Raw genomic sequence first — 24,426 nt, 5'->3', positions numbered from 1 at the left:
CTCTCTCTCTCTCTCTGTCTCGTGTCTCTCCAACCCTAATGCTCTCCCTCTCGTTCTCTCTCCCTCACTCTCTCTGTCTCGTGTCTCTCCAACCCTAATGCTCTCGTTTTCTCTCCCTCACTCTCTCTCTCTCTGTCTCGTGTCTCTCCAACCCTAATGCTCTCGTTCTCTCTCCCTCTCTCTCTCTCTCTCTCTCTCTGTCTTGTGTCTCTCCAACCCTAATGCTCTCGTTCTCTCTCCCTCTCTCTCTCTCTCTCTCTCTCTCTCTCTCTCTCTCTGTCTCGTGTCTCTCCAACCCTAATGCTCTCGTTCTCTCTCCCTCACTCTCTCTCTCTCTCTCTGTCTCGTGTCTCTCCAACCCTAATGCTCTCGTTCTCTCTCCCTCTCCCTCTCTCTCTCTCTCTCTCTCTGTCTCGTGTCTCCCCAACCCTAATGCTCTCCCTCTCGTTCTCTCTTAGTAGCTGAAGTGCAAAGTGAGATAGAGCGTATCTTTGAGCTGGCCCGGACCTTGCAGCTGGTGGTTCTGGACGCAGACACCATCAACCACCCGGCCCAATTGGGAAAGACCTCCTTGGCCCCTATCATCGTCTACGTCAAGATCTCCTCTCCTAAGGTGAGGCCAAGCAAGGCAAATAAGTGGTAACGTACATCTAGTCTGGTTTCAGTCAGTCACCTTCGGTACACGGGAGGCTACTCGAAGAGAGAGGGTGGCCAGGTTCGGGGGTACCCCCCCGCCACTTGTGTCTGCCTCAGTCAAGCACTGGCTTCCTCTCATCATAGACTTCTTAAGGATGGGTCCGGTCACCTCAGTGATCCGGTTCTACGTAGACTTTCGACCCTGGGCTAGCTAAATGAGCTTTGCATGTCGTGCTAGCCAGGTTGTCTTAACTCGCCGAGGCGAGCTAGCTATAATAGCTATTACTGCCTCCCCACTGGTGTTGCTGGGCTAGCTAGCCTAGCTTATGCTAAAAAAGTGTCCTTGCTAACGTTGGCTAGCATGCTTAACTTCCTTGAGTAAAACTTACTAGCTTTCCCCCAGCGTTATGGCAACCCCATTCCTATTTTAAGTTCATGGAGTTGGAGGGAGTGACGGAAATGGGGTTTAAGTGCACCTCCGATGTAGAAGCAGCCCTCTGAGCACTTGGCTGGGGTAACTCCCAGAGCGTGGGGCCAAGCATGTGTCTGAGTGACCAGTGCGCCCCTCTGCAAAAACATTACTGTGACAACAGTGGCCCCACGTTTGGCAGACGGCGTACTACGTCAGCCATTGCCAGAGCCCCCTGTGCTTATATAGGGGCCAGGCTTCATGCAGGCTATACAGTCTCACAGAAGCACAACGTATGTTGGAAGCTTGTCCATGCTTAATGCTGCCCGCCTCTGTTACCTCGCGTTCCACAGTGTTCACAGTGTTCAAGGGGTAGATCAATCTCCCCAGGGTGAGTATGACAAGTTGGGTCACTGTGCCCATGGCTGGTTCATTACTGGGATTCATTGATTCCTGCCTGTAGCTCACTAGTCACTATGAGGTGTCTAGTGATGCAGGTTATGGGCTCTATAGGCGATGAGTTGTTGGTAGCGGAGTCGAGGGAACGAGCAGGGTTGGACACGACCACGCTATTATCCCACATGCAGTCTCTGTGGTTGATAAGAGCCCCCCAAATGAGCTGTCTGTCTCCAGCTCAACACTTTTCATTCCTGAAAATGAGATTCAATTACCAATCACCCCTGTCTGTTACAACAGAAGTGGTCCGTTTTTCAGAGCTACCTGTCCAATTTCCAGTTAGGTTACAAGGCGTTTTGTCGCTAGTACCTATGACTGGTTGGTAGGGTAACCTCCATGATAAAGTTTTGCTCCCTGGGTCTATGTTTTATGTGTGCGGTCCAGCGCTGGGTGCCAGCTGGTTACTGAAATCGCATCTTACTGCCTGAACCCGGTGAGCCTTGTTGTGACAACAGTGCCTTCATGTGGCACTGCCAACCGGGGTACGTCACTGATGGCCAGAGCCCGTGTACCCAGAGTGGGCCGGGCTTTAGGCAAACCTTGGCACATAAACACAGTTTTTTTCAGCCAAGTTCCACAGTTTTGACGGGTGGAACTTTGACGGGTATGTCAGTTAAATTTTTGCTATTTAAATTTTTTTTTTTTAAATGGATCATGCGAACAGTGACGTCAGGGTACAGGTTACAACTTGTTGTGCATCCCCCACGCATCTGCAGCATCATCACGTCGACTGTTCCCGAAGCCTCAGTACCATTTTTTGAGGGAGGAAATATCCTCCCGTCTCCAGAAGCAGGCAATCTGAGTGGTTCCTATGTCGAAGACCCGGGACTTCTAGTACAGCCGGTATTCCTGGTTTACGAAAACCGACGGGACTTTGCGTCCTATTCTTGAACTACGTGCCCTCAAATCAAATCCCCAATCAAATCAAATTTTTTATTTTATTTGTCACATACACATGGTTATCAGATGTTAATGCGAGTGTAGCGAAATGCTTGTGCTTCTAGTTCCGACAATGCAGTAATAACCAACGAGTAATCTAACTAACAATTCCAAAACTACTACCTTATAGACACAAGTGTAAAGGGATAAAAATATGTACATAAAGATATATGAATGAGTGATGGTACAGAGCGGCATAGGCAAGATGCAGTAGATGGTATCGAGTACAGTATATATGTATACATATGAGATAAATAATGCAGGGTATGTAAACATTATATTAAGCAAGCACCTCAGCAAGCACCTCTGAGTCTACAAACTCAGAATGCTCACGATCCGATCGCTATTGCATTGATTGACTGGTGATAGAGTATGCACATATTTTCCAACCGCTCGGCGAATAACCGCTCCTCTGATTTGGCATCAGGCTCATGCGATGGTGCCTGGAGATCAGGCCAGCGGTGGAGAATACCCTCTCTGTGCTTGCAGAGCCACTGGGAGTCTTCAGGCCACTCTTGCCAGGCTGGGCAGGGATGCAGAGTTGTTTTTAAAAATGTGTAGGCCTAAATGCTTTTTGGCAAAAACGGAAAGCTCCTTGGAAAACATAACATGTCATGCCTATTGGGCCAAATCTATTTCAGCCTATTGTATAGATAATATAACTTTTAAGAAGTCCGATTTTTTGTTTATAAATACTTTGATGCAATAACACACGTAGCTAGCTACCCACCTCATTCCCCTCTGTTAGCATGTGCACATAGTAAGTACACCATCATGCTTTAGGGATAGGTGTCTTTTCGGATTCCACAATAATTCTTTAGTTGTGTACACTAGGTCACCGCACTACCTCTCTTGGTCTTGGTCATCCTCATCTTTGTCACTTTGATTTTGCACCTGTGTGTTTTATCATTTTCTTTAGCGAACTCCATGACAGTAGCTAAAGCAAGGGGCTATAGAAGAACACAAATAGCCTACAATGCATGCTGGGCCGGGCATCGGGCATTCCCTGAGCTCGTGAAGTGAACGGTACTGGTGTGAAATTGGAGCGGGGGGGGTGGCGCTCCAGCCTTTGGGGAAACTTGCTCCGCGCTCCAGTCAAATTGGGCACTCTCCGCTCACATACTCTGGCTGGTGGAGGCGGAGTCGAGGGGGAATTCAGTGCTACACACATCCTTGCTACTGTCCCGTATTCAGTCCCCAGGCTTCATAAGAAGCCAGAAAAAGAGCTGTCTGTCTCCCATCTCAGCACATTCCGTTTCGAGGTCTCAAGCTACTCACTCCTGTATCACGCTTTACTATTAACACGGAGGGTGTCCAGGTTCCGGCTCTGCTTAGCCAAATTTAGTCTGTGTCACACTGTTTTTGCCCGTGCCTATGCCTACAGGGGATAATGGCTTCTGTGATGTAAATCGTTCCAGTGTGGTTGTGGTTGTGTCCCGCCACTTTTCAGTGCTGAGTGCTAGCTACTCACCTGGATGCATCGCTCAGCCTAAGCCGGACGCTGGCCCAGTGGTAGGACCCTCTGCCGTTGTCATGGGGCTCCCATGGGCCGAGTTGTATCCCTGAAGGTGATCGCGACAGACACATCCCCCGAGGTTGCGGTGCGCTGTACGAAGGCAACTCGATTCGGGGGTTACGGATACTGGTGTAGTATCTCCTCCCAGCTGCCCACTGCACTGAGGCTAGGTAACACGGTCACCACCGATAAATCCATGATTATCGAAAACTTCAACAAGCATTTCTCAACGGCTGGCCATGTCTTCCGCCTGGCTACTCCAACCTCGGCCAACACCTCCGCCCCCGCAGCTACTCGCCCAAGCCTCTCCAGGTTCTCCTTTACCCAAATCCAGATAGCAGATGTTCTGAAAGAGCTCCAAAACCTGGACCCGTACAAATCAGCTGGGCTTGACAATCTGGACCCTCTATTTCTGAAACTATCCGCCGCCATTGTCACAACCCCTATTACCAGCCTGTTCAACCTCTCTTTCATATCGTCTGATTCCCCAAGGATTGGAAAGCTGCCGCAGTCATCCCCCTCTTCAAAGGGGGAGACAACCTGGACCCAAACTGTTACAGACCTATATCCATCCTGCCCTGCCTATCTAAGGTCTTCGAAAGCCAAGTCAACAAACAGGTCACTGACCATCTCGAATCCCACCGTACCTTCTCCGCTGTGCAATCTGGTTTCCGACCCGGTCACGGGTGCACCTCAGCCACGCTCAAGGTCCTAAACGATATCATAACCGCCATCGATAAAAGACAGTACTGTGCAGCCGTCTTCATCGACCTTGCCAAGGCTTTCGATTCTGTCAATCACCATATTCTTATCGGCAGACTCAGTAGCCCCGGTTTTTCTGATGACTGCCATGCCTGGTTCACCAACTACTTTGCAGACAGAGTTCAGTGTGTCAAATCGGAGGGCATGCTGTCCGGTCCTCTGGCAGTCTCTATGGGGGTGCCACAGGGTTCAATTCTCGGGCCGACTCTTTTCTCTGTATATATCAATGATGTTGCTCTTGCTGCGGGCGATTCCCCGATCCACCTCTACGCAGACGACACCATTCTATATACTTCCGGCCCGTCCTTGGACACTGTGCTATCTAACCTCCAAACGAGCTTCAATGCCATACAACACTCCTTCCGTGGCCTCCAACTGCTCTTAAATGCTAGTAAAACCAAATGCATGCTTTTCAACCGTTCGCTGCCTGCACCCGCATGCCTGACTAGCATCACCACCCTGGATGGTTCCGACCTTGAATATGTGGACATTTATAAGTACCTAGGTGTCTGGCTAGACTGTAAACTCTCCTTCCAGACTCATATCAAACATCTCCAATCGAAAATCAAATCTAGAGTCGGCTTTCTATTCCGCAACAAAGCCTCCTTCACTCACGCCGCCAAACTTACCCTAGTAAAACTGACTATCCTACCGATCCTCGACTTCGGCGATGTCATCTACAAAATAGCTTCCAACACTCTACTCAGCAAACTGGATGCAGTTTATCACAGTGCCATCCGTTTTGTCACTAAAGCACCTTATACCACCCACCACTGCGACCTGTATGCTCTAGTCGGCTGGCCCTCGCTACATATTCGTCGCCAGACCCACTGGCTCCAGGTCATCTACAAGTCCATGCTAGGTAAAGCTCCGCCTTACCTCAGTTCACTGGTCACGATGGCAACACCCACCCGTAGCACGCGCTCCAGCAGGTGTATCTCACTGATCATCCCTAAAGCCAACAACTCATTTGGCCGCCTTTCGTTCCAGTTCTCTGCTGCCTGTGACTGGAACGAATTGCAAAAATCGCTGAAGTTGGAGACTTTTATCTCCCTCACCAACTTCAGACATCTGCTATCTGAGCAGCTAACCGATCGCTGCAGCTATACATAGTCTATCGGTAAATAGCCCACCCATTTTTACCTACCTCATCCCCATACTGTTTTTATTTATTTACTTTTCTGCTCTTTTGCACACCAATATCTCTACCTGTACATGACCATCTGATCATTTATCACTCCAGTGTTAATCTGCTAAATTGTAATTATTCGCCTACCTCCTCATGCCTTTTGCACACAATGTATATAGACTATTTTTTTCTACTGTGTTATTGACTTGTTAATTGTTTACTCCATGTGTAACTCTGTGTTGTCTGTTCACACTGCTATGCTTTATCTTGGCCAGGTCGCAATTGCAAATGAGAACTTGTTCTCAACTAGCCTACCTGGTTAAATAAAGGTGAAATATAATAAAATAAATAAAAAATCTGGCTCTCAGGCGCTTTCCCCTGTTTTCGGGCCGGGTTGTGCTGGCCAGAACCGACATTCTCCCTGGTTGCCTCAACTCGGGTGCAGATCTTTTATCCAGGTGGGACCTCCTCTCTCAGGAGTAGAGGCTGTCCCAGGAATGGAACATTTTCGGCAGGGCCGATGTCGATTTTTAGGCATTGTGGGAAAATGCGCAGTGACTTCTATTTTTCGCCATGAGGAATCCCACGGTGAAGTGGGTACACCGGGATGGCTTACCTTTGATTCTTGTGGCTCCCCAGGCAACCTTCTTTCGCAGAGGAGACCCGTGGAAACAGCCGTTAGGCAGGCACCTGTTGTCCCAGGTGCACAGGCAGGTATGGTAAGCAATCCTATGGGCCTGACCCCTAGAGGCCAATCTGATGGCTAGAGGTTTACCTCTGAATGTTATTGCTACCATTCAGTCTGCAAGGGCGCCCTCCATGAAAGGACTGTATGCGTATAAGTGGCAAGCATTTGAGCTCTGGTGCCAAGATAAAGGACTTTTCAGTGCTCTGTAAGGGACATCCTTATGTTTCTACAGGTGCTTTTCAAGCATTCTCCACTTTAAAAGGGTACATGGCCTCTGGAGTCGGTGGATCTGAAGATACTCTCCTACAAAACCTCCCTGCTCATGGCTATGGCCTAGGCTAAAAGTGCTGGGGACCTCTGTACACCCTTGCTGTCCTCAGTTGGCCCCGGGCGTCCAAAAGCGGCCTTCGCCCCAAAAATAATGGCTATGTCCTACAGGTCCTATTTACCTTTTCGCCTCCTGCTATTGCTTCTGAAGAGCAACAAAGATTACATGCCCTGTGCCTGGTGCGAGCTTTACGCACGTACATTAAATGGACCTGGGATATCCGGTCATGTGACCAACTTTTTGTCTGCTTTGCTAATCCAGCTCGCGGCAGGGCACTCTGTCAGCAGCGTCTCTGCCACTGTATTGTGGATGCTATTGCCCTGGCATATAGCAGCAAGGGGCAAGGATTACCTACCAGTGGACGTGTCCAGTCCACCAGGGGTCTGGCAGCGTCTTGAGCGTTGTTTAAAGGGTTGACCATAGGAAATATTTGTGCTGCTGCGAGTTGGGCATCACCACATACTTCTGTGAGGGTTTTATAGCCTGGATGTGTCTGCTCCCAGTATAGAACACCGCGTGCTTGCGCTTGGGACAGGGGAAAGTCATTAGACAGGGCGCCGTGTGAGCAATGCCCAGACTGCCGCATCTGGGGTGGTCAGGTTGGGGTGGTCTGGCATGGGCCGTTTCATTTAGTATGCGTTGGGTCATGATTATATTTCGCAATAGTTTGTTGCACCAAAGATGACTGACTGAAAGGGAACGTAACGCTATGACTATAACTACTGTTCCCTGAAGGAGAAAAACGAGGTACGACACCTGTTTGATCCCGCACCGCCCGTTCCTGGCCTCAGTGAAGAGCGGTATTCAATTGAAGGAATGAATCCGACCCTCACGCTTATCACCTGTGGAAGACGAGGCTTCCAGCGAGGCTTGGATTTCATTGGCCTTGTCAGGCGTGATTGTAGATCCTTTATCCAAAGTTGCGAGAGTGCTACTCCCCATACATAGTGTGTTGTACTTTGTTTCACTCCTTTATGGAACAGTAGTTATAGTCATAAAGTTACGTTCATTCACAATACACAATTTCCATTCCACAAATACATGTGGTAGTTTACATGGCATGTCAAATCATGACATGTCAAATTTGCAATGCAAATAGTCTGGGAGTGTTATGGCTTGGGGGTAGAAGCTGTTTATAGAAGCCTCTTGGACCTAGACTTGGTGCTCTGGTACCGCTTGCCATGCGGTAGCAGAGAGAACAGTCTATCACTGGGGTGGCTGGAGTCTTTGACAATTTTTAGGGCTTTTTTCGGACACCGCCTGGTATAGAGGTCCTGGATGGCAGGAAGCTTGGCCCCGGTGATGTACTAGGCCGTACGCACCACCCTCTGTAGTGACTTGCAGTCAGAGCCCGAGCGGTTGCCATACCAGGCAGCGATGCAACCCATAAGGATGCTCTCGATGGTGCAGCTGTAAAACCTTTTGAGGCTCTGAGGACCCATGCCAAATGTTTTCAGTCTCCTGAGGGGGAATAGGTTTTGTTGTGCCCTCTTCACAGCTGTCTTAGTGTGTTTGGACAATGTTAGTTTGTTGGTGATGTTGACACCAAGGAACTTGAAGCTCTCAACCTGCTCCACTATAGCCCTGTCGATGAGAATGGGGAGGTGCTCGGACCTCCTTTTCCTGTAGTCCACAATCATCTCCTTTGTCTTGATCACATTGAGGGAGAGGTTGTTGTCCTTGCACCACACGGTCAGGTCTCTGACCTCCTCCCTATAGGCTGTCTCATCGTTGTCGTTGATCAGTTCTACCTACCACTGTTGTGTCATCATACTGAATCTCAGGGTACTAGCAGTTTGCCCCAGTGTATTACATGGTTATTATTCCAATACTAACCTTTATTTTCTAGTCATGTATTCACCCAACCTTCCATCTCACACACAGTAATAATATACAGAACTTTATTATTATTCAAAAATTGACTACATCGTTCAAACAAGATACTAAGTAGTTCAAACAAGATCGTTCCAAGTGATTTTTTATTTTTGTTACCTTGGGCTTCAGGGCTTCCATACATAATATGCGTCAGTGTGTAAAGGTAGAAGCAGGGCAGGTAGAGACCGATCCCCTCCAAACAGTATGAAAGAAGTGGGTGACAGATTGATGAAATGAACAGAGCCGAAGTGAAAGTCTCGTCCTGAGACTCCGTAAGAAGTAGTGAAGTCGTCTCCTACTGGTTTATGTCTATGGATGTCCCTGGTGCATTGGGGCGCCAATGGTGCATGGATGTGTCTTGTCACTGCTCATATCGCCTTTTTCTTACTGAATGGCGACCTGCTCCAGTTTTTAAACATGGCCTTTTTTTTTTTAAAGCTCCGTCTACTCAGCTCGTCGAAATGGGAGAGAGTCAGGTGTGTGATTCATCACGCTGACCTTCAGCTGTCTGCAAATAACACAATAAAAACCCTGCCATTTCAGTAACATAAAAAGGGAACGAAGGCGTAGCTGAAGATGTGTGAAATACGGCCGCTAAATCAAAGTTTTGTCAGCCTGAATCACATCTCGATGGGATAAGCCGTCTGACACCTCTCGTCGCCTCTTTTCATCAACTACTGCTGCTGTGAACCAGTAGAATCACAGTTCTACTGTGCTACTGATGTTGGATTGAAGTCTCCACGTTGCTGCTACATTGGAGTTGACTTACGTTACAGTGCTGACGATGCTGTGATGTGATGGAGTTGACCTTGTTAGGGTGTTGACGATGCTTTCATGTGATGGAGTTGACTCTGTTGCGGTGTTGACAATGCTTTCATGTGACGGAGTCGACTCTGTTGCGGCGTTGACAATGCTTTCATGTGACGGAGTCGACTCTGTTGCAGCGTTGACAATGCTTTCGTGGGACGGCGTTGTCATCGCTACGGTGTCCACGCGGTTTCATGTGATGGGAGTGGGATTTGTTGTGGTGCTGACGGTGTCGTGACTCTCATGCCCCTCGCTCATATTTCCCACAGGTTCTGCAGAGGCTCATCAAGTCCAGAGGGAAGTCCCAGGCCAAGCACCTCAATGTCCAGATGGTCGCTGCAGACAAACTGGCCCAGTGCCCTGCCGTGAGTATAGCCACACCACTGGCCAGAGGTCTACCTGGATCACACACGCCACAGCTATTACAATCTGGAAGGAGACTGTTTCTTTGTGCAGATTGAAGATTTGGGTCTCTGTGCATCAAGCCTCTATTGATACCATAAAGGAGACTATCAAGGGCGGAGGGGAGAAGAACTTGAGAAGACACGCACTCAAGTTACTTGAAGTCTTGTGTAAATCGTGCACTGATGTTGATTTGCGTGGAGGTTTTTTGAGTTGTGTGCGTATATATCTCCCGTCAGGATTTTGACCTTATATTAATAATACTCTTGTGGAATGCTTCAGAAAGCCTCATATCTCCTGCCAAATCTATTTCAGTCCTTCTGTGATCTTCTCTGGTTTTCTTTTAGAATATGATCCCAAACATCACAGGCTTGTGAAAAAATCCACCCTAATTTAATTCCAATAGCATCGCATCCCTGGTGGTATTTAGCTTTTAAGAGTCTCCCTGATCTGACTATTCTTGCCAAATGAATATTTAATGCTATTAAATTGGTTATTTTGTCTCTGATACAGTTTTAGTCTAACTTAATCCAAGAAGCATGTCAGTTTCTTGTAAAAAAAAAAAAAAAAAAAAACAAGGTGCAAAGTCATTTGGAATCTATAAAATAAAGTATCTAAGAAAAAATAGATCCTCTCTTATAAAGTTGTTATCTATCGTTGACCCATACTAAGCTCATACCTGTACTGTTTTGGGCCCATAAAGACACTAAAAATACTGTTTTCCCCTCTGTTTATCTCTCTCTATCTCCCTCACTCAGGAGATGTTTGACATCATCCTGGATGAAAACCAACTGGAGGATGCGTGTGAGCACATGGCTGATTACCTGGAGGCCTACTGGAAGAGCACCCACCCCGCCAGCTGCAACCCCCCCAATCCGCTGCTGCCCAAGGTGTCCACGGCCGCCCTGCCCTCCAGCCCCGCTCCTGTCTCCAGCATGCAGGTACAGGCGCTAACCAGGCTCCGGGCCATTGTGGGCGGCCTGCTCCGGAGCCCAGACAAGGAGGAGGACAGGGAGAGCAGGGAGGGCAGGGAGACAAGTAGCTCACTGGCCGTCAGCAGTCTTTACTGCCACAGAGTCAGCGCCATGGCACACTGACCACGACAGGGAAGAGCAGGACAGAGAGAGAGAGATGAAGAACAAAGAGATACAGAGATACAGTGAGAAGGAAAATGAAAGAGAGAGGGAGATGGGGGGGGGGGCTGAGGATGCAATGAGATGTAGAGAAACTAATAGGAAGAGGCATCGAGAGACAAGGGGTGGCATGACTAGTGGTGGGCCTGCTAACCATGACTGAACAAGATCATTAAGCCTTGAAATTACACCGACAAATCTGGAGCTTGTGTTTAGAATTGGTTCAACACGGCTGGTTGCTATCCTTTGAAAAAATGAATTCTTACAGGCAGAGGAATTTTGCATGACGCACTTTTGTCCGTTTGAGAATAATTATCTATTTTGAAGTGTCTGTATTTAACGGCAGCGAACAATTCGTTTGGGCCATTTGATTGATGCTGATCCGTTTCATGTGAATTTCAAATGTCCACGTCTTTTCTCCGTCCCCATGCCTTGGCTGAAACTCCTGACAATGAACGTCCTTTTTAAACTCCTGAAAAGGATTCTGATGAGTGAGGTTAACATGTCTGTGATTGCGGTGAGTGAGAGGTACTCAGTCAAAAGAGCGGTGTGGACTTCAGGTTTAGTTTCCCATGGTGATTCAGCCTTGGTCCTGCAGACTTCGGTGTGCATCCCAAATGGCACCCTATTCCCTATGCAGTGCACTACTTTTGACCAACGTTCATAGGGCTCTGGTCAAAAGTAGGGCGCCATTTGTAAATCAATCAAGTTCAAACTAATATGATTACTTTTTGGGAAAAGTTTAGTATTCTCCAGGACCACAGTCAACCTTTCTAGGGTTGATCCTTTCATTTCAACCTTTGAGTGTGCAGTGCAGTGCACGTGTGTGTACTTGTACAAGTGTGAGTTTGAATTTCATGCATGTGGGTTTGCGTGTGTGTTTGATTTGACATACTGTATGGATGTGGTTTGCGTGTGTGTTTGATTTGACATGTAGTGTGTGTTTGATTTGACATACTGTATGGATGTGGTTGGAGTGCGTGTTTGATTTGATATACTGTATGGATGTGGTTGGAGTGCGTGTTTGATTTGACATACTGTATGGATGTGGTTGGAGTGCGTGTTTGATTTGATATACTGTATGGATGTGGTTGGAGTGCGTGTTTGATTTGATATACTGTATGGATGTGGTTGAAGTGCGTGTTTGATTTGATATACTTTATGGATGTGGTTGGAGTGTGTGTTTGATTTGACATACTGTATGGATGTGGTTGGAGTGTGTGTTTGATTTGACATGTAGTGTGTGTTTGATTTGACATGTAGTGTGTGTTTGATTTGACATGTAGTGTGTGTTTGATTTGACATGTAGTGTGTGTTTGATTTGACATGTAGTGTGTGTTTGATTTGACATGTAGTGTGTGTTTGATTTGACATGTAGTGTGTGTTTGATTTGACATACTGTATGGATGTGGTTGGAGTGTGTGTTTGATTTGACATACTGTATGGATGTGGTTGAAGTGCGTGTTTGATTTGACATACTGTATGGATGTGGTTGAAGTGCGTGTTTGATTTGATATACTTTATGGATGTGGTTGGAGTGTGTGTTTGATTTGACATACTGTATGGATGTGGTTGGAGTGTGTGTTTGATTTGACATACTGTATGGATGTGGTTGGAGTGTGTGTTTGATTTGACATACTGTATGGATGTGGTTGGAGTGTGTGTTTGATTTGACATACTGTATGGATGTGGTTGGAGTGTGTGTTTGATTTGACATACTGTATGGATGTGGTTGGAGTGCGTGTTTGATTTGACATACTGTATGGATGTGGTTGGAGTGCGTGTTTGATTTGACATACTGTATGGATGTGGTTGGAGTGCGTGTTTGATTTGATATACTGTATGGATGTGGTTGGAGTGCGTGTTTGATTTGATATACTTTATGGATGTGGTTGGAGTGTGTGTTTGATTTGACATACTGTATGGATGTGGTTGGAGTGTGTGTTTGATTTGACATACTGTATGGATGTGGTTGGAGTGCGTGTTTGATTTGATATACTGTATGGATGTGGTTGGAGTGTGTGTTTGATTTGATATACTGTATGGATGTGGTTGGAGTGCGTGTTTGATTTGACATACTGTATGGATGTGGTTGGAGTGCGTGTTTGATTTGATATACTGTATGGATGTGGTTGGAGTGCGTGTTTGATTTGATATACTGTATGGATGTGGTTGGAGTGCGTGTTTGATTTGATATACTGTATGGATGTGGTTGGAGTGCGTGTTTGATTTGATATACTGTATGGATGTGGTTGGAGTGCGTGTTTGATTTGATATACTGTATGGATGTGGTTGGAGTGCGTGTTTGATTTGACATACTGTATGGATGTGGTTGGAGTGTGTGTTTGATTTGATATACTGTATGGATGTGGTTGGAGTGTGTGTTTGATTTGATATACTTTATGGATGTGGTTGGAGTGCGTGTTTGATTTGATATACTGTATGGATGTGGTTGGAGTGCGTGTTTGATTTGATATACTTTATGGATGTGGTTGGAGTGCGTGTTTGATTTGACATACTGTATGGATGTGGTTGGAGTGCGTGTTTGATTTGATATACTGTATGGATGTGGTTGGAGTGCGTGTTTGATTTGATATACTTTATGGATGTGGTTGGAGTGCGTGTTTGATTTGATATACTGTATGGATGTGGTTGGAGTGCGTGTTTGATTTGATATACTTTATGGATGTGGTTGGAGTGCGTGTTTGATTTGATATACTTTATGGATGTGGTTGGAGTGCGTGTTTGATTTGACATACTGTATGGATGTGGTTGGAGTGCGTGTTTGATTTGATATACTTTATGGATGTGGTTGGAGTGCGTGTTTGATTTGATATACTTTATGGATGTGGTTGGAGTGCGTGTTTGATTTGATATACTTTATGGATGTGGTTGGAGTGCGTGTTTGATTTGATATACTTTATGGATGTGGTTGGAGTGCGTGTTTGATTTGATATACTTTATGGATGTGGTTGGAGTGCGTGTTTGATTTGATATACTTTATGGATGTGGTTGGAGTGCGTGTTTGATTTGATATACTGTATGGATGTGGTTGGAGTGCGTGTTTGATTTGATATACTTTATGGATGTGGTTGGAGTGCGTGTTTGATTTGATATACTGTATGGATGTGGTTGGAGTGCGTGTTTGATTTGATATACTTTATGGATGTGGTTGGAGTGCGTGTTTGATTTGATATACTTTATGGATGTGGTTGGAGTGCGTGTTTGATTTGATATACTTTATGGATGTGGTTGGAGTGCGTGTTTGATTTGATATACTTTATGGATGTGGTTGGAGTGCGTGTTTGATTTGACATACTGTATGGATGTGGTTGGAGTGCGTGTTTGATTTGATATACTTTATGGATGTGGTTGGAGTGCGTGTTTGATTTGATATACTTTATGGATGTGGTTGGAGTGCGTGTTTGATTTGATATACTGTATGGATGTGGTTGGAGTGTGTGTTTGATTTGATATACTTTATGGATGTGGTTGGAGTGCGTGTTTGATTTGATATACTTTATGGATGTGGTTGGAGTGCGTGTTTGATTTGATATACTTTATGGATGTGGTTGGAGTGCGTGTTTGATTTGATATACTGTATGGATGTGGTTGGAGTGTGTGTTTGATTTGATATACTGTATGGATGTGGTTGGAGTGCGTGTTTGATTTGATATACTTTATGGATGTGGTTGGAGTGCGTGTTTGATTTGATATACTTTATGGATGTGGTTGGAGTGCGTGTTTGATTTGATATACTTTATGGATGTGGTTGGAGTGCTTGTTTGATTTGATATACTTTATGGATGTGGTTGGAGTGCGTGTTTGATTTGATATACTGTATGGATGTGGTTGGAGTACGTGTTTGATTTGATATACTTTATGGATGTGGTTGGAGTGCGTGTTTGATTTGATATACTGTATGGATGTGGTTGGAGTGCGTGTTTGATTTGATATACTTTATGGATGTGGTTGGAGTGCGTGTTTGATTTGATATACTTTATGGATGTGGTTGGAGTGCGTGTTTGATTTGATATACTGTATGGATGTGGTTGGAGTGCGTGTTTGATTTGATATACTTTATGGATGTGGTTGGAGTGCGTGTTTGATTTGACATACTGTATGGATGTGGTTGGAGTGCGTGTTTGATTTGATATACTTTATGGATGTGGTTGGAGTGCGTGTTTGATTTGATATACTTTATGGATGTGGTTGGAGTGCGTGTTTGATTTGATATACTGTATGGATGTGGTTGGAGTGTGTGTTTGATTTGATATACTTTATGGATGTGGTTGGAGTGCGTGTTTGATTTGATATACTTTATGGATGTGGTTGGAGTGCGTGTTTGATTTGATATACTTTATGGATGTGGTTGGAGTGCGTGTTTGATTTGATATACTGTATGGATGTGGTTGGAGTGCGTGTTTGATTTGATATACTGTATGGATGTGGTTGGAGTGCGTGTTTGATTTGATATACTTTATGGATGTGGTTGGAGTGTGTGTTTGATTTGATATACTGTATGGATGTGGTTGGAGTGCGTGTTTGATTTGATATACTGTATGGATGTGGTTGGAGTGCGTGTTTGATTTGATATACTGTATGGATGTGGTTGGAGTGTGTGTTTGATTTGATATACTTTATGGATGTGGTTGGAGTGCGTGTTTGATTTGATATACTTTATGGATGTGGTTGGAGTGCGTGTTTGATTTGATATACTTTATGGATGTGGTTGGAGTGCGTGTTTGATTTGATATACTGTATGGATGTGGTTGGAGTGCGTGTTTGATTAGATATACTGTATGGATGTGGTTGGAGTGTGTGTTTGATTAGATATACTGTATGGATGTGGTTGGAGTGCGTGTTTGATTTGATATACTGTATGGATGTGGTTGGAGTGCGTGTTTGATTAGATATACTGTATGGATGTGGTTGGAGTGCGTGTTTGATTAGATATACTGTATGGATGTGGTTGGAGTGTGTGTTTGATTTGATATACTGTATGGATGTGGTTGGAGTGCGTGTTTGATTTGATATACTGTATGGATGTGGTTGGAGTGCGTGTTTGATTTGATATACTGTATGGATGTGGTTGGAGTGCGTGTTTGATTAGATATACTGTATGGATGTGGTTGGAGTGTGTGTTTGATTTGATATACTGTATGGATGTGGTTGGAGTGTGTGTTTGATTTGATATACTGTATGGATGTGGTTGGAGTGCGTGTTTGATTTGATATACTGTATGGATGTGGTTGGAGTGCGTGTTTGATTTGATATACTGTATGGATGTGGTTGGAGTGCGTGTTTGATTAGATATACTGTATGGATGTGGTTGGAGTGCGTGTTTGATTAGATATACTGTATGGATGTGGTTGGAGTGTGTGTTTGATTTGATATACTGTATGGATGTGGTTGGAGTGTGTGTTTGATTTGATATACTGTATGGATGTGGTTGGAGTGCGTGTTTGATTTGATATACTGTATGGATGTGGTTGGAGTGCGTGTTTGATTTGATATACTGTATGGATGTGGTTGGAGTGCGTGTTTGATTTGATATACTGTATGGATGTGGTTGGAGTGCGTGTTTGATTTGATATACTGTATGGATGTGGTTGGAGTGCGTGTTTGATTTGATATACTGTATGGATGTGGTTGGAGTGCGTGTTTGATTTGATATACTGTATGGATGTGGTTGGAGTGCGTGTTTGATTAGATATACTGTATGGATGTGGTTGGAGTGCGTGTTTGATTTGATATACTGTATGGATGTGGTTGGAGTGTGTGTTTGATTTGATATACTTTATGGATGTGGTTGGAGTGCGTGTTTGATTTGATATACTGTATGGATGTGGTTGGAGTGCGTGTTTGATTTGATATACTGTATGGATGTGGTTGGAGTGCGTGTTTGATTTGATATACTGTATGGATGTGGTTGGAGTGCGTGTTTGATTTGATATACTGTATGGATGTGGTTGGAGTGCGTGTTTGATTAGATATACTGTATGGATGTGGTTGGAGTGCGTGTTTGATTAGATATACTGTATGGATGTGGTTGGAGTGTGTGTTTGATTTGATATACTGTATGGATGTGGTTGGAGTGTGTGTTTGATTTGATATACTGTATGGATGTGGTTGGAGTGCGTGTTTGATTTGATATACTGTATGGATGTGGTTGGAGTGCGTGTTTGATTTGATATACTGTATGGATGTGGTTGGAGTGCGTGTTTGATTTGATATACTGTATGGATGTGGTTGGAGTGCGTGTTTGATTTGATATACTGTATGGATGTGGTTGGAGTGCGTGTTTGATTTGATATACTGTATGGATGTGGTTGGAGTGCGTGTTTGATTTGATATACTGTATGGATGTGGTTGGAGTGCGTGTTTGATTAGATATACTGTATGGATGTGGTTGGAGTGCGTGTTTGATTTGATATACTGTATGGATGTGGTTGGAGTGTGTGTTTGATTTGATATACTTTATGGATGTGGTTGGAGTGCGTGTTTGATTTGATATACTGTATGGATGTGGTTGGAGTGCGTGTTTGATTTGATATACTGTATGGATGTGGTTGGAGTGCGTGTTTGATTTGATATACTGTATGGATGTGGTTGGAGTGCGTGTTTGATTTGATATACTGTATGGATGTGGTTGGAGTGCGTGTTTGATTTGATATACTGTATGGATGTGGTTGGAGTGCGTGTTTGATTTGATATACTGTATGGATGTGGTTGGAGTGCGTGTTTGATTTGATATACTGTATGGATGTGGTTGGAGTGCGTGTTTGATTTGATATACTGTATGGATGTGGTTGGAGTGTGTGTTTGATTTGATATACTGTATGGATGTGGTTGGAGTGTGTGTTTGATTTGATATACTGTATGGATGTGGTTGGAGTGTGTGTTTGATTTGATATACTGTATGGATGTGGTTGGAGTGCGTGTTTGATTTGACATACTGTATGGATGTGGTTGGAGTGCGTGTTTGATTTGACATACTGTATGGATGTGGTTGGAGTGCGTGTTTGATTTGACATACTGTATGGATGTGGTTGGAGTGCGTGTTTGATTTGACATACTGTATGGATGTGGTTGGAGTGCGTGTTTGATTTGATATACTGTATGGATGTGGTTGGAGTGTGTGTTTGATTTGACATACTGTATGGATGTGGTTGGAGTGTGTGTTTGATTTGACATACTGTATGGATGTGGTTGGAGTGCGTGTTTGATTTGACATACTGTATGGATGTGGTTGGAGTGTGTGTTTGATTTGACATACTGTATGGATGTGGTTGGAGTGCGTGTTTGATTTGACATACTGTATGGATGTGGTTGGAGTGTGTGTTTGATTTGACATACTGTATGGATGTGGTTGGAGTGTGTGTTTGATTTGATATACTGTATGGATGTGGTTGGAGTGCGTGTTTGATTTGATATACTGTATGGATGTGGTTGGAGTGCGTGTTTGATTTGATATACTTTATGGATGTGGTTGGAGTGTGTGTTTGATTTGACATACTGTATGGATGTGGTTGGAGTGCGTGTTTGATTTGATATACTGTATGGATGTGGTTGGAGTGCGTGTTTGATTTGACATATTGTATGGATGTGGTTGGAGTGTGTGTTTGATTTGACATACTGTATGGATGTGGTTGGAGTGTGTGTTTGATTTGATATACTGTATGGATGTGGTTGGAGTGTGTGTTTGATTTGACATACTGTATGGATGTGGTTGGAGTGTGTGTTTGATTTGATATACTGTATGGATGTGGTTGGAGTGTGTGTTTGATTTGACATACTGTATGGATGTGGTTGGAGTGTGTGTTTGATTTGACATACTGTATGGATGTGGTTGGAGTGTGTGTTTGATTTGATATACTGTATGGATGTGGTTGGAGTGTGTGTTTGATTTGACATACTGTATGGATGTGGTTGGAGTGCGTGTTTGATTAGATATACTGTATGGATGTGGTTGGAGTGTGTGTTTGATTTGACATACTGTATGGATGTGGTTGGAGTGCGTGTTTGATTAGATATACTGTATGGATGTGGTTGGAGTGTGTGTTTGATTTGACATACTGTATGGATGTGGTTGGAGTGTGTGTTTGATTTGATATACTTTATGGATGTGGTTGGAGTGTGTGTTTGATTTGATATACTGTATGGATGTGGTTGGAGTGCGTGTTTGATTTGACATACTGTATGGATGTGGTTGGAGTGCGTGTTTGATTAGATATACTGTATGGATGTGGTTGGAGTGTGTGTTTGATTTGACATACTGTATGGATGTGGTTGGAGTGCGTGTTTGATTAGATATACTGTATGGATGTGGTTGGAGTGCGTGTTTGATTAGATATACTGTATGGATGTGGTTGGAGTGTGTGTTTGATTTGACATACTGTATGGATGTGGTTGGAGTGTGTGTTTGATTTGATATACTTTATGGATGTGGTTGGAGTGTGTGTTTGATTTGATATACTGTATGGATGTGGTTGGAGTGCGTGTTTGATTTGACATACTGTATGGATGTGGTTGGAGTGTGTGTTTGATTTGATATACTTTATGGATGTGGTTGGAGTGTGTGTTTGATTAGATATACTGTATGGATGTGGTTGGAGTGTGTGTTTGATTTGACATACTGTATGGATGTGGTTGGAGTGTGTGTTTGATTTGATATACTTTATGGATGTGGTTGGAGTGTGTGTTTGATTTGATATACTGTATGGATGTGGTTGGAGTGTGTGTTTGATTTGATATACTGTATGGATGTGGTTGGAGTGTGTGTTTGATTTGATATACTGTATGGATGTGGTTGGAGTGCGTGTTTGATTTGATATACTGTATGGATGTGGTTGGAGTGTGTGTTTGATTAGATATACTGTATGGATGTGGTTGGAGTGTGTGTTTGATTAGATATACTGTATGGATGTGGTTGGAGTGCGTGTTTGATTTGATATACTGTATGGATGTGGTTGGAGTGTGTGTTTGATTTGATATACTTTATGGATGTGGTTGGAGTGCGTGTTTGATTTGATATACTGTATGGATGTGGTTGGAGTGCGTGTTTGATTAGATATACTTTATGGATGTGGTTGGAGTGTGTGTTTGATTTGATATACTGTATGGATGTGGTTGGAGTGTGTGTTTGATTTGATATACTGTATGGATGTGGTTGGAGTGTGTGTTTGATTTGATATACTGTATGGATGTGGTTGGAGTGTGTGTTTGATTTGATATACTGTATGGATGTGGTTGGAGTGCGTGTTTGATTTGATATACTGTATGGATGTGGTTGGAGTGCGTGTTTGATTTGATATACTGTATGGATGTGGTTGGAGTGTGTGTTTGATTTGATATACTTTATGGATGTGGTTGGAGTGTGTGTTTGATTTGATATACTGTATGGATGTGGTTGGAGTGTGTGTTTGATTTGATATACTGTATGGATGTGGTTGGAGTGCGTGTTTGATTTGATATACTGTATGGATGTGGTTGGAGTGCGTGTTTGATTAGATATACTGTATGGATGTGGTTGGAGTGCGTGTTTGATTTGATATACTTTATGGATGTGGTTGGAGTGTGTGTTTGATTTGACATACTGTATGGATGTGGTTGGAGTGCGTGTTTGATTTGATATACTTTATGGATGTGGTTGGAGTGTGTGTTTGATTTGATATACTTTATGGATGTGGTTGGAGTGTGTGTTTGATTTGATATACTTTATGGATGTGGTTGGAGTGTGTGTTTGATTTGATATACTGTATGGATGTGGTTGGAGTGCGTGTTTGATTTGACATACTGTATGGATGTGGTTGGAGTGCGTGTTTGATTTGATATACTGTATGGATGTGGTTGGAGTGTGTGTTTGATTTGATATACTGTATGGATGTGGTTGGAGTGCGTGTTTGATTTGATATACTGTATGGATGTGGTTGGAGTGTGTGTTTGATTTGATATACTGTATGGATGTGGTTGGAGTGCGTGTTTGATTTGATATACTGTATGGATGTGGTTGGAGTGTGTGTTTGATTTGATATACTGTATGGATGTGGTTGGAGTGTGTGTTTGATTTGATATACTGTATGGATGTGGTTGGAGTGTGTGTTTGATTTGATATACTGTATGGATGTGGTTGGAGTGTGTGTTTGATTTGATATACTGTATGGATGTGGTTGGAGTGTGTGTTTGATTTGATATACTGTATGGATGTGGTTGGAGTGTGTGTTTGATTTGATATACTGTATGGATGTGGTTGGAGTGTGTGTTTGATTTGATATACTGTATGGATGTGGTTGGAGTGTGTGTTTGATTTGATATACTGTATGGATGTGGTTGGAGTGCGTGTTTGATTTGATATACTGTATGGATGTGGTTGGAGTGCGTGTTTGATTAGAAATTGATTTGTATATGGATACAATGCATTCAAAATCATAGAGGATAATCCAAAAAAGTGTTTTACTCTGCATAGGTGTGTTGGTGTGTCTAACTGTACTAACGGCCGTGTTGTTTGTTTGTGTTGCTAACCCCAGGGCAGCGGGGCAGAGCAGAAAGCAGGGGACAAGGCAGGACAAGGTGTGGAGAGGAAGGGATCCAGGGAGGACCACCACCATCACCACCACCACAGCCAGCATCAGAGCCAGGAGCAGCCAGACGGGGAGAGGGAGGCTGAGGAGGAGGAGGAGGAGGAGGAGGAGGGGAGACCCCTGAGGACAGAGTCTTCCAGGAGACCCCAGCACATCCACCACCGCTCCTCCTCCCAGCGGACTGAGCAGCACCACAACAACCACCACCACCATCATCATACTGGTGGCGGAGGTAGCCGGGGCAAGGGCCTCTCCCGGGGGGAGACACAGGACTCAGAGACCCCCGAGAGCCGGGAGAGCAGAGAAAGCAGAGACTCAGCCTACATAGAGCCCCGCACTCACCTCCTCCACCAGGAGGAAGAGGAGGAAGAATTTGGAGAGGAGGAGTATGAGGAGGAGGGGCTGGGAGAGGCGGGGCACCCTCAGCAGGGGCGCTACGAGGCTCCGCCTCACCCCAGGGACCACAACCACCATCACCACCACCACCATCACCGTGGCGGCACTGGCGAGGAGGCGGACCACGGTACGACAGGACACCACCGCTCCAAGGAGCGCAACGAGCAGGACCACAACGAGCGCAACAAGCCGCGCGGTCACCAGCACCACCAACGACCGGCCCGCGACCACCACCAGTACTATGACCGGGACAGGGACAGGGACAGGGAAGGGGAGGTTGCCCCCAAAAAGAGGGGCGACACAGGGGACTGGGCCAGAGACCCCTATATTCACCAGTGACAGCCCAGCCCCTAGACCACAAACCCCCTCACACACTGAGACAGTGGTACTGTAGGACTCACCCCCCTCTTTCCCAAACCATTCTGTTGTCCCATCTTGCTGCTATACTCTTAAGCCCCTGCATCCCCTGTTTATGTCCGCTTCCTTTGTAAAGCCTGCTGCATCCTTAGCAACGGCAGTATTTTGATCATATATAGATATGGATATATAAATATAAATATATAAATGTGTGTATCAATACATAGACGTGGTCGTTTATGTGTGGATATGCATGGATCTTCTCAAATATGCATATTTTCAACCTGTGTTTGATAACGCATGACACAACAGCAGAAAACTCTTCTGTACTGTGCTTTCTGTGATTAGCGTTTTTAAATTGTATTTCTATATATATATTTTTTTTTTCTTTCTGCCACTTGAACAATAATTTGTTGACTACTGTTAGCGGTGACTGACTGAGAAGTGGGAAACCAGGTAAGGTTAAATGCTAAATATTTGCAATTGTTTTATTTTTGTTTAATTCAAATGTTCCTGTTTTCTTTCTTTCTTTCTTTTTTAAATTTTTTATTCTGCTAATTTTCGGTGTTTGGTCCTCTGACATTGGTTCCTCTGGTGTTGATGCTGCCTCTCCATTGGGGCACACCTTAGTCTTGCCTTACAAGACAATTAATAGTGACATGACTTGCTGTCTTACATTACAGTACTGTTGTTCTATTTATAAAGGGTCCAGAAACATTTTATAACATTGATAACACTCTGTTCAGCACTTTTAGCACAGCATTCTGTAGACTGATTCATAGTGTTGGTGTCCGGTGTACAGCGATTTGATATTTTAGGGTACAGTTATCGGGTCAAACCAATCCACTCACACACTAGGGGACTTTTATCTATGATGATATGTCTTTTTTAAGTTTGACCATTTTCTAAGGACAGTTCCATGTACTTAGTACAGTCCAATTAGCTATGAATGTGCATTATGAGGTATTGTGAGAAATTTGCCAATTGTCCACTTTTTCTTTTGAAAATCAATCACAACCACTGAATGATATCAACTGGATGAAAAAGGGAAGCCTTTCTGCTAAGCTACTGTGGTCAAGAAATGTCATAAAGCCATACATTTAGAAACGTTTTCTCTCTAAAAAAATATTTATTTTAAAATATATGGCTCTGGTTATAACCTAGCGCAGTTGAGGTTAGGGCCAACTCCTAACTTAGTTCAGGCTGCCCTCTGTAAATTAAGGGAGTTCATGTGCCCCAAATTGCACCCTATTCCCTATATAGTGCACTACTTTTGACACGGGTGCACTATGTATGAAATAGCGTTCCATTTGGGATGCACGCCTAGGGTATCCTGTTCCTCTGTTTACATTACCATCAACCAACCAGTCCCCTAGAACAAGTCTTAGTTTTTAAATGTTATTTTTGCCTCAAATATTATGATTATAATGTACAATCCATTTATATGCTACTGTAGTAACACTACACATTTTTAAGAGTGTACATTTGTATGTACATATGTATAAATACAAAACAATAAACTTGGCAACAAAGGATTTATGTAGAGGACAAGAAAATCAACTGGTCTTAGATTTATTTGAAATACGTTTCAGGAAATGCTGTTTCTTATATACCTGTGGTGTCTGTCTGTACTTTGTGTGTCGGCAACTGTGTGTACGTGCGTGCATGTCTGTGTGCATGTCTGTGTGCATGTCTGTGTCTAAAAGGCATCGCTTCCTCTGAGAATGACATTCATAGCGTACGTTAGTACTCTGACCAGGAATGGCCCGCCAGGACATGGGAGAGATGAGAAGAGACAGAAGTGAAGAAGACTGGTCTGGTCTAAGAATAGAGACCTCTGAAACCATCCTGAAACTCCCAGGTGGAACCAGCTGCCTCCGAGTCGCCATGACGCCATGAACGTCAACAGCAGAGAGAGAAGGAGAGACAGAAGGGACTGAGAGCGAGAGAGTAGACAGGTTTAAATAAGGCAGAGAGCAGTGTTTTACTTCTCACTGTCTCTCCAGAAAT

General features: G+C 44.2%; 1 protein-coding gene across 8 annotated transcripts in view; it reads left to right on the top strand.

Annotated features, from left to right (window-relative positions):
* Positions 1 to 23,972, top strand: part of cacnb2a (calcium channel, voltage-dependent, beta 2a) — a 131,644-nt gene extending 107,672 nt beyond the window's left edge. For 5 of the 8 annotated variants that reach the window (XM_024393037.2, XM_024393035.2, XM_024393039.2 and 2 more), the window contains 4 exons: positions 459 to 613; positions 9,815 to 9,910; positions 10,706 to 10,888; positions 21,610 to 23,972. In XM_024393037.2, the coding sequence (XP_024248805.1) occupies positions 459 to 613; positions 9,815 to 9,910; positions 10,706 to 10,888; positions 21,610 to 22,398 (1,223 nt within the window). In that variant the 3' untranslated portion in view covers positions 22,399 to 23,972. The remainder of the gene's footprint in view (positions 1 to 458; positions 614 to 9,814; positions 9,911 to 10,705; positions 10,889 to 21,609) is intronic. The other 3 variants (XM_024393038.2, XM_024393036.2, XM_024393042.2) reach the window with 1 other exon arrangement.
* Positions 23,973 to 24,426: the final 454 nt, after the last annotated feature.

The sequence above is a fragment of the Oncorhynchus tshawytscha genome, linkage group LG29 (genome assembly GCF_018296145.1).
Source record: "Oncorhynchus tshawytscha isolate Ot180627B linkage group LG29, Otsh_v2.0, whole genome shotgun sequence".
NCBI lineage: Eukaryota > Metazoa > Chordata > Actinopteri > Salmoniformes > Salmonidae > Oncorhynchus > Oncorhynchus tshawytscha.
The sequence above is the reverse complement of the archived record's forward strand: the minus strand, read 5'-3'. Positions and strand labels throughout refer to the sequence as shown.